The following is a 16,972-nucleotide window of genomic DNA, read 5'->3' as shown; positions in this document are numbered from 1 at the left end:
AGCCCTCAGACTCCTACAATCAGTTTCAAAACTGCTCTCAAAAGCCCTGAATACAGCAGTAAAGGTTAATTGGAGATGATTACAGGATAGTACGTACTCCTCACAATTAAGAGGTCTATTGTCTTCGAAGGAGGTAGATCCAAGACAAAATAAAAAAAAAACTTCTAGTGTTTCACAGGTACATAAGAACCTAAAAAAGTGTTGCCAATGCTTATGAAGTCTTGGACAAGAAACTGATATTGGAGGTAACACACTGGAATGGGTACTCTGCCACTGTCTCTCAGAGGTACCTCTAGGAACCTGAAGGGGAAGATGTAGCAAGCCGGCTTCATTCTGCTAGTACATCTGTGGGTTGGGAAATTCAAGAGACTCACTATTTCTAGAATGGATCAGTAAAAAGAGGATTGGAGAACATATGGAAAGATGTGATTATAAAGAACCAACATGGCTTGTTGAAGAATAGGTACTGCCAGACAAACCTCATTTACCTGTTAAAGTAGATGAGAGAAATGCTATGGATATAGTTTGATTCTATTTTAGCAAACCTTTCAGCAAAATATATCATAGTATTTTTTGTGTAGAAGATTAATGTAATAATATAATTAATGTAATAAAATGGATATAGAATTGATTGGAAGACCAACTTCAAAGACTAGCTATTCATGGTTCAGTGTCAACATGGCAGGAGATCTCCACTATAGTACCTTAGGGATCTATGCTTGACTCCACATTTTTAAAAATACTTTTATTGGTGACTTTGATAAAGGCATTGATGGTAGGTTCATCAAATTTGCAGATGACATAAAGCTAGTAGGATGACACAGTCAGAATTCAAAGGAATCTTGACAGGCTAGGTTATTAGATTGACTCTAATATCATGTTCAATAGGAAAAAATGCAACGTTTTGGACTTCGGTGCAAAAAAAAATCATCTAAACAATTATAATATTGGAGGGACATTGATAGAAGATAGTTCTAAAAAAACAACTTAGGTTTTTTGTGGGCTATCATCTCATATTGAGTCAGCAATGTGATATGGCAGCTAAAAAAGTTAACATAATCTTTGTTTGTATTAAGAAGGTCATGACTTCCAAGAATAAGGACAGGATAGTCCTACTGTACTTTGCCCTCATTAGACCTCATCTGGCTTATTGTGCTGAGTTCTAGGTGTAGGGTATTGGTAAGTTAAAGAGTGTCTAGATGAGGATAACCAGGTTGATAAAGAGCCCTATCATATGAAGGTTGGTTGAAGGAAATGGCCATGTTTAGACAGGAGAAAAGAAGACTCAGGAGGAAGTTGTCTTCAAGTATTTAAAGGTCTATTATGTGAAAAAGAGACTACACTTTTTTTTTTTTTCCGATTGGCCCCAGAGGACAGGACCAATAACAATGAGTGGAAGTTGGAAAGAGGCTGATTAAGGCTTGATATCAGGAAAAACTTGCTAACAATTAAAGCCATCTACAACTTCAGTTGCCTCAAGAGGTAGTGGGACCTTCCTCCTTGGAGGTCTCCAGGTAGAGGAACTAGAAGACCAGTTCTGAGGTATGTTATAGTGATGATCGCTTTTGTGTTTAGGATGGACTAGCTGCTAATGTCCCTTCCAGTCCTGAAATTCTGTGATTCTGTGATTCCTTTCCTCTTCCACTCTCTAATGCTTCTTCCCATTACTTTCATGACTGTTGGCAAGGAAAACTTCTGGACCTTGGTGGCTGTCTGAGGAAAAGAGGTTTTGGCAAATAACAGCACACAAATACCCTGGCATTCACATGCAGCTAAATGGAAAGCCTAAGTACTAGAGGCATTTCCAAATACTCTAAGAAAATGGTGGTCATATTATATCATACTTACATAGAGTTGTAGAAATTCTATTTAAAATGTCATAATGTTTTCCCATGTATGTTAGCTTTGTTCTGCATAAATACTTTGCTGCATCCTCAGTTGATGTATTTTCTATATAGAGAGCCAAATGCCTTGAAATATATTTCTTTTTGTCTCCAATAGGCTTACATTCCTAAATACAAAAATTCATTTTGGGTCAGAAAGTATTTATCGAATAACTACCAACATTTAGTATTGTAGTAGGGATTGTGGGTGACATAAAGGAAGTATAAGACATAGTATTCCTGACCAAAAGGAACAGTCATACATAAGACTGGACACTCAGTACCAAGAGGAAAGGAATTCTAGGCTCCTTAAGACAGAGGTGCTGGTATAAGCCCCAGATGGAACTGCATGCTGCCTCTGATGAGGGAGGTGCTCATGCAATCAGAAGCCAGGACAGGAGTAAAGCTTAGAAAAGAAAAGGAGGATTCAAGCTCATTTCATGCAATCAGTAGCCGAAAAGGAAGGAGAAAAGGTACTAATATAAAGGAGAATGGTGTAGATGAGTGGAGGAATGAAAACACCAAAAGAAAGTCAGAAAGTTACTGCAGTATGGTAGGCTATCACAGGAATTGAAAGTGGTCAACTTCTTGGCTCTGCAGAGATGATCAAGAAGGACCAGTCCCCTAAGATAGCCCTCAGACTCCTACAATCAGTTTCAAAACTGCTCTCAAAAGCCCTGAATACAGCAGTAAAGGTTAATTGGAGATGATTACAGGATAGTACGTACTCCTCACAATTAAGAGGTCTATTGTCTTCGAAGGAGGTAGATCCAAGACAAAATAAAAAAAAAACTTCTAGTGTTTCACAGGTACATAAGCCAGATATGTGAACTTAATCATTTAAAATCTTAGAATGTCCTACAAGAATGGATAGATAGAATATTATGCAGGGAGGCTAATTGTGCAGCTAGGTGGTACAGTGGATAGAATGCCAGACTTGGAGTTAAGAAGATTCATCTTCCTGAGTTCAAATCTGGCCTCAGATACAAACTAGCTGTGTGACATTGGACAAGTCACTTAACCCTGCTTGTCTCAGTTTCCTCATCTGTAAAATGAGCTAGAGAAAGAAATGGCAAACTGGTAAATGGCAAATCTTTGCCAATAAAACCCCAAATGGAGTCATGAAGAGTCAGATATGACTGAACAATAATAAGGAAGTCTTAGTCTGAACCAAGATATGCAAAAGGTCAACAACAGAGACGATATGACACAGAGAAAAGAGAATGGAACTTAAGTCATAAGACTTCTGCTCCATACCCACCACTAAGACAGGACTGAGCTACATGATCTGGGGTCACTTTCTCTTTTGCAATTCTATGACTCTATGATAGTTAAAAAGAAATAGGCAGATTGAAATAAACATGCCAAGGAATTGAAAAGAGCCTTAGGTTTGGAATCAAACAAGAAGGATTTATGGCTTAGCTGTATGAACTTGGTCAAGTTAATTTCTCTGAGCTTCAATTCCCTTGTCTGTAAAATGAAGATGATGCCATCATTTGTGAAGACAATTAGTAGAGTTTAGAGCTATTTACCTGTGCAAAGGGCAGGGGGAGAGGGTATTTCCATATTAATCAATTTGCAAATTCAAAAAAAAAAAAGAAAGTAGCTGGAATAACAGACATCAACATCGATTACAATAATTTCTTAAAGACATTTAACCAGTGGAAATTACTTGCCATACTGAGAATCAAAGACCCTATAAACAACATCCTTGCCAAGGAGAAACATACAGTAGTCAAAGGCAAAGGTTTAGAATGTGAACTACTTTGTCAAAATTTTATGGAGGAAAGTAGTGGAAAAAGGAGCATGTCATAAAACAATGAAAGGCAGTGGAGGGAAAAAGAAATCAAGAAAGCTTCGCAAAAGGACCAGTTAAGCCAAGTTATCCCTAGGGCATTTCAGATTGGAACTGGTAGGGCATGAAAGATGAAAAATGGAAAATATCTGCAAAAATTTTTGTTACATGCTCCCTTCACTATCAAGGACAGCTGGAATCCAATATCACAGGCCCCTGTGTGCTATGTGAGAAAGCGAAAATGGCCCCAAAGAAAACAAAGATGGGAAGAGGGGCTGGATTAGACCAGGTATGCTTATAGGACACTAGTGCTAGAGAGCACACAATTTTGAGGATGTTAAAGGATTCATTCTCAAGGTTGCTAAGAGAAGGGAGGATAATAAAAACATAGGAACAATTACTGCCCAAAAAGATGACTGAGAGAATATGAATAAGTACTGATGCATTTATCTACTTTTGAATCTCTACAACATTTTAATGAGGATAACCAATGCAAATATTGAAGGAAACTTTAATGAAGGCTTGAGAAGGGAACACACAAGTTTTCACAAAAGGATACCACAAATTTACAGTCACACAATTGGCTAAGAGCATAAAGATTACAAGTCCACTGTATTTACTGTTTATCAACTATACATAAGCATTTGATTCATAGAGCAAATCAACATCTTAAAGGTTCCCTTCCATCAAGGTGTCTTCAATGCACCTACCAAAATCATAAAAAATTCTTTGAAAGATTTACCAAAGGTAATCCTAGTCAATTACCCTCTATTTATAATAGACTTGATTTTAACAATTAAAGTATCATCAATCAAAATTATCTTTGATTGTTCAGTCAAAGTGTCTGCCACTATCATGGACAATGTGTAGACAGAGTCCAGATGAATGAAATTCCCCAGAGATGTCTTCTAAATGGTCCTATTTACAGATGACATTGTGTCAATTGCATCAGGCCTTGAAATTATGAGTCTCCTACCTGGAATCTATAATCACCCAAAAGAGTTTGGCTTAACTAATCACATAGGAAAAATCCTATGGAAGAAGTGACTTTTGTCCAGATTGCATTGTATAGTTAAAAAGACAGACCATAGCACTTGTCCATCAATACAAATACCTTGGACATACAACGCACATAGACAATGAGGCAAAATCAGAACTAAAGGGCAGGAAGAGAGAAGGGTAGACTATTTTAGGAAATTTGTTGTTGCTGTTGTTGTTGAGTTGTTTCAGTTGTCTGACTCTCTGTGACCCCATTTGTAGTTTTCTTATCAAAGATACTGGAATGGTTTGCCTTTTCCTTGTCTAGCTCATTTTACAGATGAGGAAACTGAGGCAAACAGGGTTAAGTGACTTGCCCAGGGTCACACAGTTATTAAGTGTCTGAAGCTGGATTTCAACTCAGGAAGACGAGTCTTCCTGACTTCAGACCCAGCACTCTATCCACCCCACCACCTAGCCACCTCTAGGAAACTGTACCAAGTTCTTATAATGATCTCAATACTCCATGAAACAAGGGACAATATATTTTAACATTAATAATTGTATGGTGATATTTTAAGCTGTAAGACAAAGAAAACAAATTTTCCAAAGAACTGAGGTTGAAGATCACGCAAAAGTTAATGGAGACATGCAGAGTGGGTGAGAGAAGACCGTAACACATTAAAAATGAGCAATTCCACAGGAAATGTGACATAAATGATGTCATGATAGTAATATATGATTGGGGGGGGAAAGGGTTAGTCATACACTGGAAGTGATGGATAGCCTGGGTGCTAATTAGGCTCCATGAAATGTCAAGAGAGAACAGGAGGAAGGCCACCAGCACATTTGATATAGTCCTTGTTATGGATTTGCAGATAGGACCTGAACAAGAGTTACATGGAAAAGATGGGTAAAGATCAATGCAATCTGTATCATTCAAGCAAACATCTACATCAAGAAGGTGGCAGATCCACTGACATATTAAAGTAAGAAAACATTCTTGTTCAGTGGTAATATGTGGAAGAAGGAAGGGGAGGGGAGAATACCAGATAAAACCCTTTTTTTTTTCCACATAAGTATGATAAAATTGACAGCTAGGTGGTACAGTGGATAGAGTGCTAGGCCTAGAGTCAGGAAGAACAGAGTTCAAATTTAGCCTCAAAAATGTACTAGCTGTGTGACCCTGGGCAAGTTACTTAGCCTTGTTTGCCTCAATTTCCTCGTCTGTAAAATGAACTGGAAAAGGAAATGGCAAACCACTCCAGTATCTTTGCCAAGAAAACCCCAAATGAGGTCACAAGGAGTCAGACACAACTGAAAAACTACTGAACAACAAAATGATAAAATTATTTTGGCTATCCATATTTACATAGTAATTTAAGGGTTACAAAGTGTTTGCCTTTCAAACACCAACACCTGGAACTCTGAGTGCCTCAGTGAGGGCTGGGGAACCGGTAGAAACCACCTCAGAAAACCACCAGGTGGCCTCGGCATTCTACAGCAAAGGAATCTCCCAGTGCCTCAGCAGAATTAAAGGAGGCAGCACTGCAAGGGGCCCCAGGCAGATAAACACCCTGCAGCACCCATCTAAAAGGAGCTGAAGAAAGCTAAAGGAAAGGAAAAGCAGGCAACCTAGAACTGCCCAAAAATTCCAGCCCAACACCAGGTAAGCTTCCAGAACCCTACAGCCTCCAACTGCCAACATAATAGTTCCCAGCACACAAAGCCAGTGACCAAGACCTAGGCTCCCAACACATGAAGCTTGGGTCAGTGCCCTCTGTTCCCCAGCAGGAGACTCAATCTCTTTAAAGGCCAGGGAAACAGAAACACCATGAGTAAAAAGAAACATACTATAGATTCATATTATGAGAAGAGTGAAGATCAAGACAGAAATTCTGAAGAGGACAACATTGTCAACAAACCCACATCTGCAACATCAAAAGGGAATATGAAGTGGTCTGAAGCCCAAAAAGCCTTCTTAGAAGAGCTCAAGAAGGATTTTAAAAGTCAAATGAAAGACGTAGAGGTGTCCTTAAAAAATACAATTGGCCAACTGGAAAAAAAGTACACTGAAGAAAACAAATCCTTTAAAAATACAATTGGCCAATTGGAGAAGAAAGTACAAAATCTAACAGAAGACAACAATATGTTAAAAATTAGAATAGGACAAATGGAAACTAATGACTCTATGAGAGAGCAAGAATCAGTCAAACAGAAACAAAAAAATGAAGAAACAGATGAAAACGTAAAAAACCTCATGGGTAAAACAACTGACCTGGAAAATTGATCCAGGAGAGACAATTTAAAAATTATTGGCCTATCTGAAAATCATGATGAAAAAAGAGCCTGGACAGTATCTTTCAGGAAATCATAAAGGAATCATAAAGAAAAACTGCCCTGACGTCCTAGAACCAGAAGGTAAAATAACCATAGAAAGAACAACAATTTAAATATCATGGAACCACAGTCAGGATTTCACAGGACCTTGCAGCCTCTACATTAAAAGACCGTAGGGCATGGAACATGATATTCTGTAAGGCAAAGAAGCTTGGATTGCAGCCAAGGATCAACTACCCAGCGAAAATGAGCATGATTTTTCTGAGGAGGAGATGGATATTCAATGAAATAGGGGACTTCCAAACCTTCCTGATAAAAAGACCAGAGCTCAACAAAAAATTTGATCTTCAAGTACAAGATTCAAGAGAGACATAAAAAGGTAAATGGGACAGAAAGATACAATATGTTGTTAATAAGGGCAAAATGTTTATGACACTTGCAACTCTTGAGAACTATATTGTTATTACACCATGTTAAAGGAATATACATAAAGGGGGTGGATATAAGTTGGCTTTGATGTAATGATAAACAAAAAAAATCTAATCAAGTGGGTTAAATGGATCCAAGTAAGTGGATTAGTCTGATCTAAGAAAATGTACTGAGAAAGGAGGAGGCAGACAAGGGTAAATTACATTACAGGAAAAGACCCAAAAACCTATTATAGCAGAAGGAAAGAAGGGAGGGGGATGAGCATTCTTTGAACCTTACTCTCATCAGATTTGGCTCAAGAAGGGAATAACATAATCAGTTAGGTATAGAAATCTAACTTGCCCTACAGGGAGTAGGAGGGAAAAGAGGAAAGAAAAGGGAGAGGGGATAGAAGGGAGAGAAGAAGCAGTAAGGGTAAAGGGGAAGAAAAGGGAAAAGGCTAATAGAAGGGAAGTGGGACTGAAGGAGGCAGTGGTCTAAAGCAAAACACTAGTGGGGAGGGAAAGGAGAAAAGAGAAAGAAAAGCAGGAACAGGGGAAAAAAGGATGGAGAGAAAGACACAGATAGTAATCATAACTGTGAATGTGAATGGGATGAACTCTCCCATAAAACAGAAGTGGATAGCAGAGTGGATTAAAAACCATAATCCTACAATATGGTGTTTACAGGAAACACATTTGAAAAAGAGTGACACAGACAGGGTAAAGGTAAAAGGCTGGAGCAGAATATATTATGCTTCAGCTGAAGTAAAAAAAGCAGGGGTAGCAATCCTGATCTCAAACAAAGCAAAAGCAAAAATAGATCTTATCAAAAGAGATAAGGAAGGAAACTACATCCTGCTAAAAGATACCATAGACAATGAAGTAATATCATTACTAAACATATATGTACCAAATGGTACAGCATCCAAATTCTTAGCGGAAAAGTTCAGGGAGTTACAGGAAGAAATAGGTAGCAAAACTATACTAGTGGGGAAACTCAACCTCCCCCCTCTCTGAACTAGATAAATCTAACCACAAAATAAACAAGAAAGAAGTTAAGGAGGTGAATAGAACATTAAAAAAGTTAGGAATGATAGACCTCTGGAGAAAACTGAATGGGGATAGAAAGGAATATACTTTTTTCTCAGTGGTACATGGCACATACACAAAAATTGACCATGTACTAGGGCATAAAAACCTCACAATCCAGTGCAGAAAGGCAGAAATATTAAATGAATCCCTTTCAGATCATGATGCAATAAAAATTATATGTAATAAAGGACCATGGAAAGATAGACTAAAAAATAATTGGAAACTAAATAATCTAATCCTAAAAAAGGATTGGGTCAAACAACAAATCATAGAAACAATCAATAATTTCATTCAAGAGAATGACAATAATGAGACAACATACCAAAACTTACGGATGCAGCAAAAGCAGTTCTTAGGGGAAGTTTTATATCTCTAAATGCTTACATAAATAAAATAGAAAAAGAGGAGATCAATGAATTGGGCATACAACGAAAAAAAACTAGAAAAAGAACAAATTAAAAATCCTCAATTAAACACCAAATTAGAAATATTGAAAACCAAAGGAAAAATTAATAAAATTGAAATTAAGAAAACTATTGAACTAATAAATAAAACTAAGAGCTGGTTTTATGAAAAAACCAATAAAATAGATAAACCTTTGGTTAATTTAATTAAAAAAAAGAAAGAAGAAAACCAAATTATTAGGATCAAGAATGAAAAGGGTGAAGCTACTACCAAGGAAGAAGAAATTAAAACAATAATTAGGAATTATTTTGCCCAACTATATGCCAACAAATTTGACAATCTTAGTGAAATGGATACATATTTACAAATATATAAATTGCCCACATTAACAGAAGAGGAAGTAAAATACTTAAATAACCCCATCTCAGAAAAAGAAATTGAAGAAGCCATTGATGAACTCCCTAGGAAAAATCTTCAGGGCCAGATGGATTTACATGTGAATTCTATCAAACATTTAAAGAACAATTAATTCCAATACTATATAGACTATTTGGGAAAATAGGTGAAGAAGGAGTCTTACCAAATTCTTTTTTATGATACAAATATGGTGCTGATACCTAAACCAGGAAGAGTCAAAACAGAGAAAGAAAATTATAGACCAATTTCTCTAATGAATATAGATGCAAAAATTTTAAACAAAATATTAGCAAATAGATTAAGCAACTTATCACAAGAATAATACACTATGACCAGGTAGGATTTATACCAGGAATGCAGGGCTGGTTCAATATTGAGCATATCAACACCAAAACTAACAGAAACTACGTGATTATCTCAATAGATGCAGAAAAAGCTTTCGACAAAATACAACACCCATTCGTATTAAAAACACTAGAGAACATAGGTATAAATGGAGTCTTCTTTAAAATAATAAATAGCATCTATCTAAAACCTTCAGCAAGCATAATATGTAATGGGGACAAGCTAGAAGCATTTCCCATATTAGCGGGGGTGAAACAAGGATGTCTATTATCACCACTGTTATTCAATATCGTACTGGAAACGTTAGCTTTAGCAATGAGAGAAGAAAAAGAAATTGATGGTATTAGAATAGGCAAAGAAGAAACAAAGCTATCACTCTTTGCAGATGACATGATGATATACTTAGAGAATCCTAGAGAATCAAGTAAAAAACTACTTGAAATAATAAAGCAAAGTTACAGGCTATAAAATAAACCCACATAAATCATCGGCATTTCTATATATTACCCACAAAGCCCAACAGCAAGAGACAGAAAGAGAAATTTCATTTAAACTTACTGTAGACACTATAAAATATTTAGGAGTCTACCTCCCGACACAAACCCAGGAACTCTATGAACACAATTACAAAACCATGCAAATAAAGTCAGATCTAAATAATTGGAAAAACATCAGTTGCTCATGGATAGGCCAAGCTAATATAATAAAATTGACAATTCTACCTAAGCTAATTTACATATTCAGTGCCATACCAATCAAACTACCAAAAAATTATTTTATAGAGTTAGAAAAAATAATAACAAGATTCATTTGGAAGAACAAAAGGTCCAGAATATCAAGGAAACTAATGAAAAGAAATGCAGGGGGAGGTGGCTTAGCCATTCCAGATCTTAAATTGTATTATAAAACAGTAATCATCAAAACTGCTTGGTACTGGCTAAGAAATAGAGTGGTGGATCAGTGGAATGGGTTAAATATGCAAGACACAGTAGTCAATGACTATAGTAATCTATTATTTGATAAACCCAAAGACCCCAGCTTCTGGGACAAGAACCCACTCTTTGAAAAAAAAAACTGCTGGGAAAACTGGAAAAGAGTATGGCAGAAACTAGGCATAGACCAAAATCTTACACCATCTACCAAAATAAAGTCAAAATGAGTTCATGATTTAGATATAAAGGCTGATGCTATAAGCAAACTGGGAGAGCAAGGAATAGTTTACCTATCAGATCTATGGAGAACAGAAGAATTCATGACCAAACAGGAGATAGAGAACATTACGAAAAGCAAAATGGATAATTTTGATTATATTAAATTGAAAAGTTTTTGCACAAAGCCAATGCAACTAAGATTAGAAGGAAGGTAGAAAATTGAGAAAGAATTTTTAGAACGAGTCTCTCTGATAAGGGCCTCATTTCTAAAATATATAAAGAATTAAGTCAAATTTAATAAGAATACAAGTCATTCCCCAATTGATAAATGGTCAAAGGATATGAACAGACAGTTCTCAGATGAAGATATTAAAGCCATCTATAGTCATATGAAAAAATGCTCTAAATCACTATTGATTAGAGAAATGCAAATCAAAACAACTCTGAGGTACCACATCACACCTATCAGATTGGCCAACATGACAAAACAGGAAAATGATAAATGTTGGAGAAGATGTGGGAAAATTGGAACACTAATGCATTGTTGGTGGAGTTGTGAAATGATCCAACCATTTTGGAAAGCAATTTGGAACTATGCCCAAAGGGTTATAAAAATGTGCATACCCTTTGACTCAGCAATAGCACTTCTAGGGCTATATCCCAAAGAGATCACACAAAAGGGAAAAGGACTCACATGTACAAAAATATTTATAGCAGCTCTTTCTGTGGTGGCAAAGAATTGGAAATTGTGAGGATGCCCATCAATTGGGGAATGGCTGAGCAAGTTGTGGTATATGTATGTAATGAAATACTATCGTGCTATAAGAAATGCTGAACAGGCTGACTTCAGAAAAACCTGGAAAGACTTGTATGGTCTGATGCTGATTGAAGTGAGCAGAATCAAGAGAATGTTATACACAATAACAGCCATGTTGTGCGATAACTAATATTAATAAACTTAACCCTTCCCAATAATACAAGGATCTAAGACATCTCCAGAGACCTCATGATGGAAAATGCTATCCACATCCAAAGAAAGAACTATAGAAGTTGAATTGCTATTTTTTTTCTCTTCTGTTGAGTTTTGTTTCCTCTTTCTGATGGTTCCTTCTATTGGTTTTAATTTTTACTTACAACATCACTAATGTGAAAATGTTTAATAGAAATGTGAATGTATAGCCTATATCAGATTGTGCGCCGTCTTGGGGAGGGTGGTGGGGAGGAAGGGGGAGAAAAATTTTAAACTCAAAAGCATATGGAAGTGATTATTGACAAATCAAAATAAATTAATAAAAAAAAGTTTTAAAAATAAACAAAAAAACAACAAAGTGCTTGCGTTTCAACAACTTTGAAAAGTAGTGGTGCAGGTATTATTAACAGGTATTATAAAAGGTATTATATATCAAAAGTAGTGGTGCAGGTATTATACATGCAGAAGCTGAAACTCAGAGAGGTTAAGTGAGTTGACATAGCTCCCAAGTGTTAATGTCAAGATTCAAACCCAAGTTTCTTGACTCAAAGACCGGTGTTCTTTTCACTGCTTTGAACTGCTTAAATGTCCAAGGAAGAAAAATATGATTTTTATACAATGTTAATTCATCTATTAAATGAGCACTTATTGAGTTCAACTTTCTTTAAAACAATTTTGTTGAAATTTTCCCATGTGTTATCTCTTATATGTTAGGAATAGTCTTAAATGAGGGGGAGATCTAAATGCTTAATGTCTTACCAATGGTCACTATAAATAAAAGTGGAACTCCTTTATATGACATGGGTCTCAGTTATTTGATATCTATTGTGATCCTATGATTTTAAATCAATCTCCCTAGCAATCCTATCTCAAAACTGAAATTTGGTAGTAGGAAAGAGGATGGAGTGGACATAGTGGAAGAGAGAAAGCAATGAGAATATTGGTGCTTACCTTATACCACTGTGTTGGGCTTAAAGTACTGTTTGGAAGGGTAACTATATGGCATACAAGAATGCTAGTTGTCCCCAAATATAATGTTTGTTGGTTGTGATTATCTGCTAGCCCTGCTAGGTCTTTGTTGGAATCACCACACCAACCACTACTCCTATTTTGAACAGTTAGGTTCACGAAGATTTTCTGACAGCTACCTAAATCCCTGTAAGTAAAACAGCAGAGTTATCACACAATTCTTGAGTCAGAGTCGTAAGTGCCAATCAATCAATAAATAATTATTGAGTACCTAGCACACAGAAGACACTGCAATTTTAAAAGATCTCACAGATCACCAGGGCCATCTCTGCCATCCAGCATAATTTTTGTCCAAATGACTGTGAGGAGCACCACACTTGTCATAGTTAAAATATATTTAAAAACCCATGCTCAGTTGTTTTCTGTAACAAAGAAATCTTTAACTAATAGAAACCTAGTCTGGTTTCTGACCTCATCATTCAACTAAACTACCTTCTCCAAAAATACCAATGATCACTTAACTGCCAAATCTGATGGTTTATCCCCCACCCTCAGTCCTCATCTTTCTTGACCTTGTTGCAGCATGTGAAATGTTTGACCATCCTCTCCTCCTAAATGCTCTCTTCTCTCTGGGTTTTTCAAGAAATTGTTTTTTCTTTAATTCTCTTCCTACCAGTCTGAGTCTTTATCAATCTCTTTTGCAGAATCATCATCAAGATCAGGCCTCCAACTATGAGCAAACCCGATGACCCTCTCCTGGGTCAGCTTCTATTCTCTCTCTGCACTTGCTCTCTCTGGTAATTTTATGTCTGTGCTGGTGACTCCAAATCTATATATCCAGCTCTAGTTTTCTCCTGAGCTACAGTTCCGCATCACCAACCATCTACTGGACACTTTGAACTGGAGCACAGGTAATTCAAACTCTGCAATTTCAAAACAGAACTCATTGTCTCACTCCTTCTACTAACACTTCCTCTGAACTCCCCTATTTTTGTCAAGGGAACCACTATCCTTCCAGTCTCTCAGGTTTGCAAACTGTTGGTATCACCATCAACTCCTCACTCTCCTTTACCCCTATTGACCTGTCAGTTGCTGAGTATTATAATTTTTGCCTCCACATGTTCTCTCACATTTGTTTCCTTCTCTCTAGTCACATAGCCACCACCCATTTGGGGTCTTCAGCACCTCTCCTCTAAACTACTGCAAAGGCTGCCTAATTGATCCCTCTGCCTCAAGCCTCTTCTCTCTCCAATAATTCCTCCTCAAAGCTGCCAAAATGATTTTCCTAAAGCACAGGTGTGTGTCAGGCTCTCATTCAATCAACTCCAATGGTTCTTTTATTTGACAATTAAAGTCCCTCACAACCTGTCCCCAACTTACTTTTCCAGTCTTATTAAATAGTACTCCTATTCATGGACATGCCAGTCCAGTGAAACTGTCCTTGCAACTCTTCTTTATGCCTAACTCCTCTTCTCTTGTCTTACCATGATAAAGGGCATTAAAGAAACAACTACTGTTTGTTGTGCCATTTTTCAGTTGTGTCTGACTCTCTGTGACCCCATTTGGGGTTTTCTTGGCAAAGATAATGGAGTGGTTTGCCACTTCCTTCTCCAGCTTATTTTATAGATGATGAAACTGAGGCAAACAGGGTTAAGTGACTTGACCACAGTCACATAGCTAGTGTCTGAGGCCAGATTTGAATTCAGGGAAATGAGTCTTCCTGACACCAGGTCTGGCATTCTATCTGCTGCACTTCCTAGCTGCCCCAAAAGAAACAATTAGGCCATATGTATTAGGGAAAATAGCTTAGGAAAGATGTGGATTTGATTTTGAAAATTAAACATAGCTGGATTGATTAAAATCAATTTTATTTTTAAAAAAGAAAAACTTTGCTGAGTCTGTGATTTTACTGTGACTGACTGTCATACCTGGAATGCACTTTTTTTTTCCTGAGAATCCAGAGTCTCTTTCAAGCTTCAGGCCAAGAACCACTTCCTACATGAAATCTTTTCAGATCCCCCAGCTGCTACCTCTTCCCCCGCCCCCAATTACCATGTACCTATTTTGTATTTCTCTTGTGTGTGTTGTCTTTTGTGTTAGTCAACAACTAAGATAGAGAAGATACCCAGAAAGAGAGGAAAAAAGAGATAGAGATAAAAAGATGTATGTATACACACATATTATATATATGTATAATATACACACTTGTTTATGTATGTGTGTACACGTATACACACATCCATGTATGTATATATGAAGGATGCAAAATTCCTCCCCTTTTGCTCCTCCTCCTTCTTCCTTGGGTGTCACCCAGAACTGATCATGTTGCTTCAGATATCAATACAACAATGATGGCCTATTATTCCATCAGTGTCAGAACTCATGATTTATTAACTCCCTCCACCAATACAGATTGCAACCAGTCTATAACTTGGGGGTGGGACAAAGAAATCATTTGGGGGCTATATATTTGAAAAAAAAAACTCAATCAAGGAATTTGTTTTTAAAATAACAAAACGTTCAAACTCCATTTAAAAAAAGTAATCACATGATTAAAATGGTATTCAAAAGATAAAGTTATAAAATGTACTTATATTTTGTATATATTTAAGGGAGATAGTGAAGTGGAAATGTGAAAGGGAAAATAAATGAGAGGAAAAAGGAAGAGAAAAATATATAGAGAAAAAGATAGAAAGAGGAAAAGGGAAAAAGGAAAAAAGGGAAGTGGAGGAAGAGGGACAAAAATATAGACAAAAAGAAAGAAAAGAGAAGAAATAGGGCATGAATATGACAGATGAGATAAAAAAAAATAGAAACAAATTTAATAGAGTCTGAGGGTGAGTTGAAACATCATTGCTATGAGAAAGTTAATTAGCTCTTCAGTAACTGATCATGATTTGTGGTTTTTTAAAACTCTTCTTATTTTTGAGAACTCCTGATGGGATGTACAGTCTTCTATAATCAAGTACAAAATGAATCAGTCTTATTCCTGTTCCTGACTCCAGTTTTACATGGTAGAAGGACCAATTAGAAGCCTGATCCTGCCTCTACAATCTCAGCAGAGCTAATACTCTCACAGTTGTTAATCAAATAATATCTAACCCTTGTGATTGTGTGGCAGTCAGTTTATTAATAAAATAGTCCTGAAACAAGCATACGGTTAAGACTCAGTTGGTGGGAAAAGTCTCAAAATTTAGAGACTCATTTTCCTGCGCTGGAATTGAAAGTCCTTTTATGGACCTAGGAAGTCCTTAAAATTACGCTATTTGCAAAAGACTACTGTTGTTAGGGGAACCTCTTCCTGACCATGGAGTCTTTTTATCTCCTTTCCCCTTACTGTTAATACCACTGTCACTACTTCAGAAGCCTGAATATGAGGGGCAGGGTTTGGAATCTCTACTTCCAAAGCCTCGGCTTTAACAAGAGGAAAACACATTCCAAGTATCTAGATTTCAAAACTGAGAAAATTGATACTCTTTTCTCTCTAGGTTTTTGGGACACTACTCTCTCCTAGTTCTCCTTCTATCTGCCTAACTGCTCCTTCTCTGTCTCTTGTGATGGATCCATATCCCCTCTTTTAACTACAGGTGTCACACAGGGTTTGTCCTTGGCTCTCTTGTCTTTTCCCTTTATACTACTTTACTTGATAATCTCATCAGATCACATGGATTTAATTACCATCTCTTGCTAATAATTTTCAAATCTACCTATCCTGCCCCAAATTCTCTGCTGACCTCCAATCTTGCATCTCCAACTGCCTTGTGGACATCTTGAAATGGATGTCCAGCAGACAAATTCAACATGTCCAAAACAGAACTCATTATTCCAGCCCCCCAAAACCTCTTTTCCCTCTGACCTTCCCCATTACTACAGAAGGTAAAACCATCCTCCCAGTCCTTCAGGCTCAAAATCTAGGAGTCATCCTTGAATTCTCAATATTTCTCACCACCCATATCCAATGTTTCCAAGACCCATCAATTTCACCTTTGCAACATCTCCCCAATATGCTCCCTTTTCTCCTTCATTCTGAGGCTGGCTCTTATCACCTCACATCTAGTCTACTGCATTTGCCAGTTGCTAGGTCTGCCTGCCTTAGGTCTCTCCTTACTCTTATCCATTCTCCATTCAGCCTCTAAAGTGATTTTCTTGAAGTACAGGTTCAACCATGTTACACACACACACACACACACACACACACACACACACACACACACACA

General features: G+C 37.0%; 1 protein-coding gene across 4 annotated transcripts in view; it reads right to left on the bottom strand.

Moving 5' to 3' along the window:
- IL1RL2 (interleukin 1 receptor like 2) overlaps positions 1–16,972 on the bottom strand; it is a 71,501-nt gene that overhangs the window by 51,074 nt on the left and 3,455 nt on the right. For all 4 annotated transcript variants that reach the window (XM_027835322.1, XM_027835319.1, XM_027835310.1 and 1 more), the window contains 2 exons: positions 12,738–12,942; positions 1,849–2,011 (listed from right to left, as the gene is read on the bottom strand). In XM_027835322.1, the coding sequence (XP_027691123.1) occupies positions 1,849–2,011; positions 12,738–12,942 (368 nt within the window). The remainder of the gene's footprint in view (positions 1–1,848; positions 2,012–12,737; positions 12,943–16,972) is intronic.

Source organism: Vombatus ursinus, unplaced genomic scaffold, assembly GCF_900497805.2.
Source record: "Vombatus ursinus unplaced genomic scaffold, bare-nosed wombat genome assembly UNPS02004312.1, whole genome shotgun sequence".
NCBI classification, from domain to species: domain Eukaryota; kingdom Metazoa; phylum Chordata; class Mammalia; order Diprotodontia; family Vombatidae; genus Vombatus; species Vombatus ursinus.
This window is presented reverse-complemented; position numbering and strand designations above follow the sequence as displayed.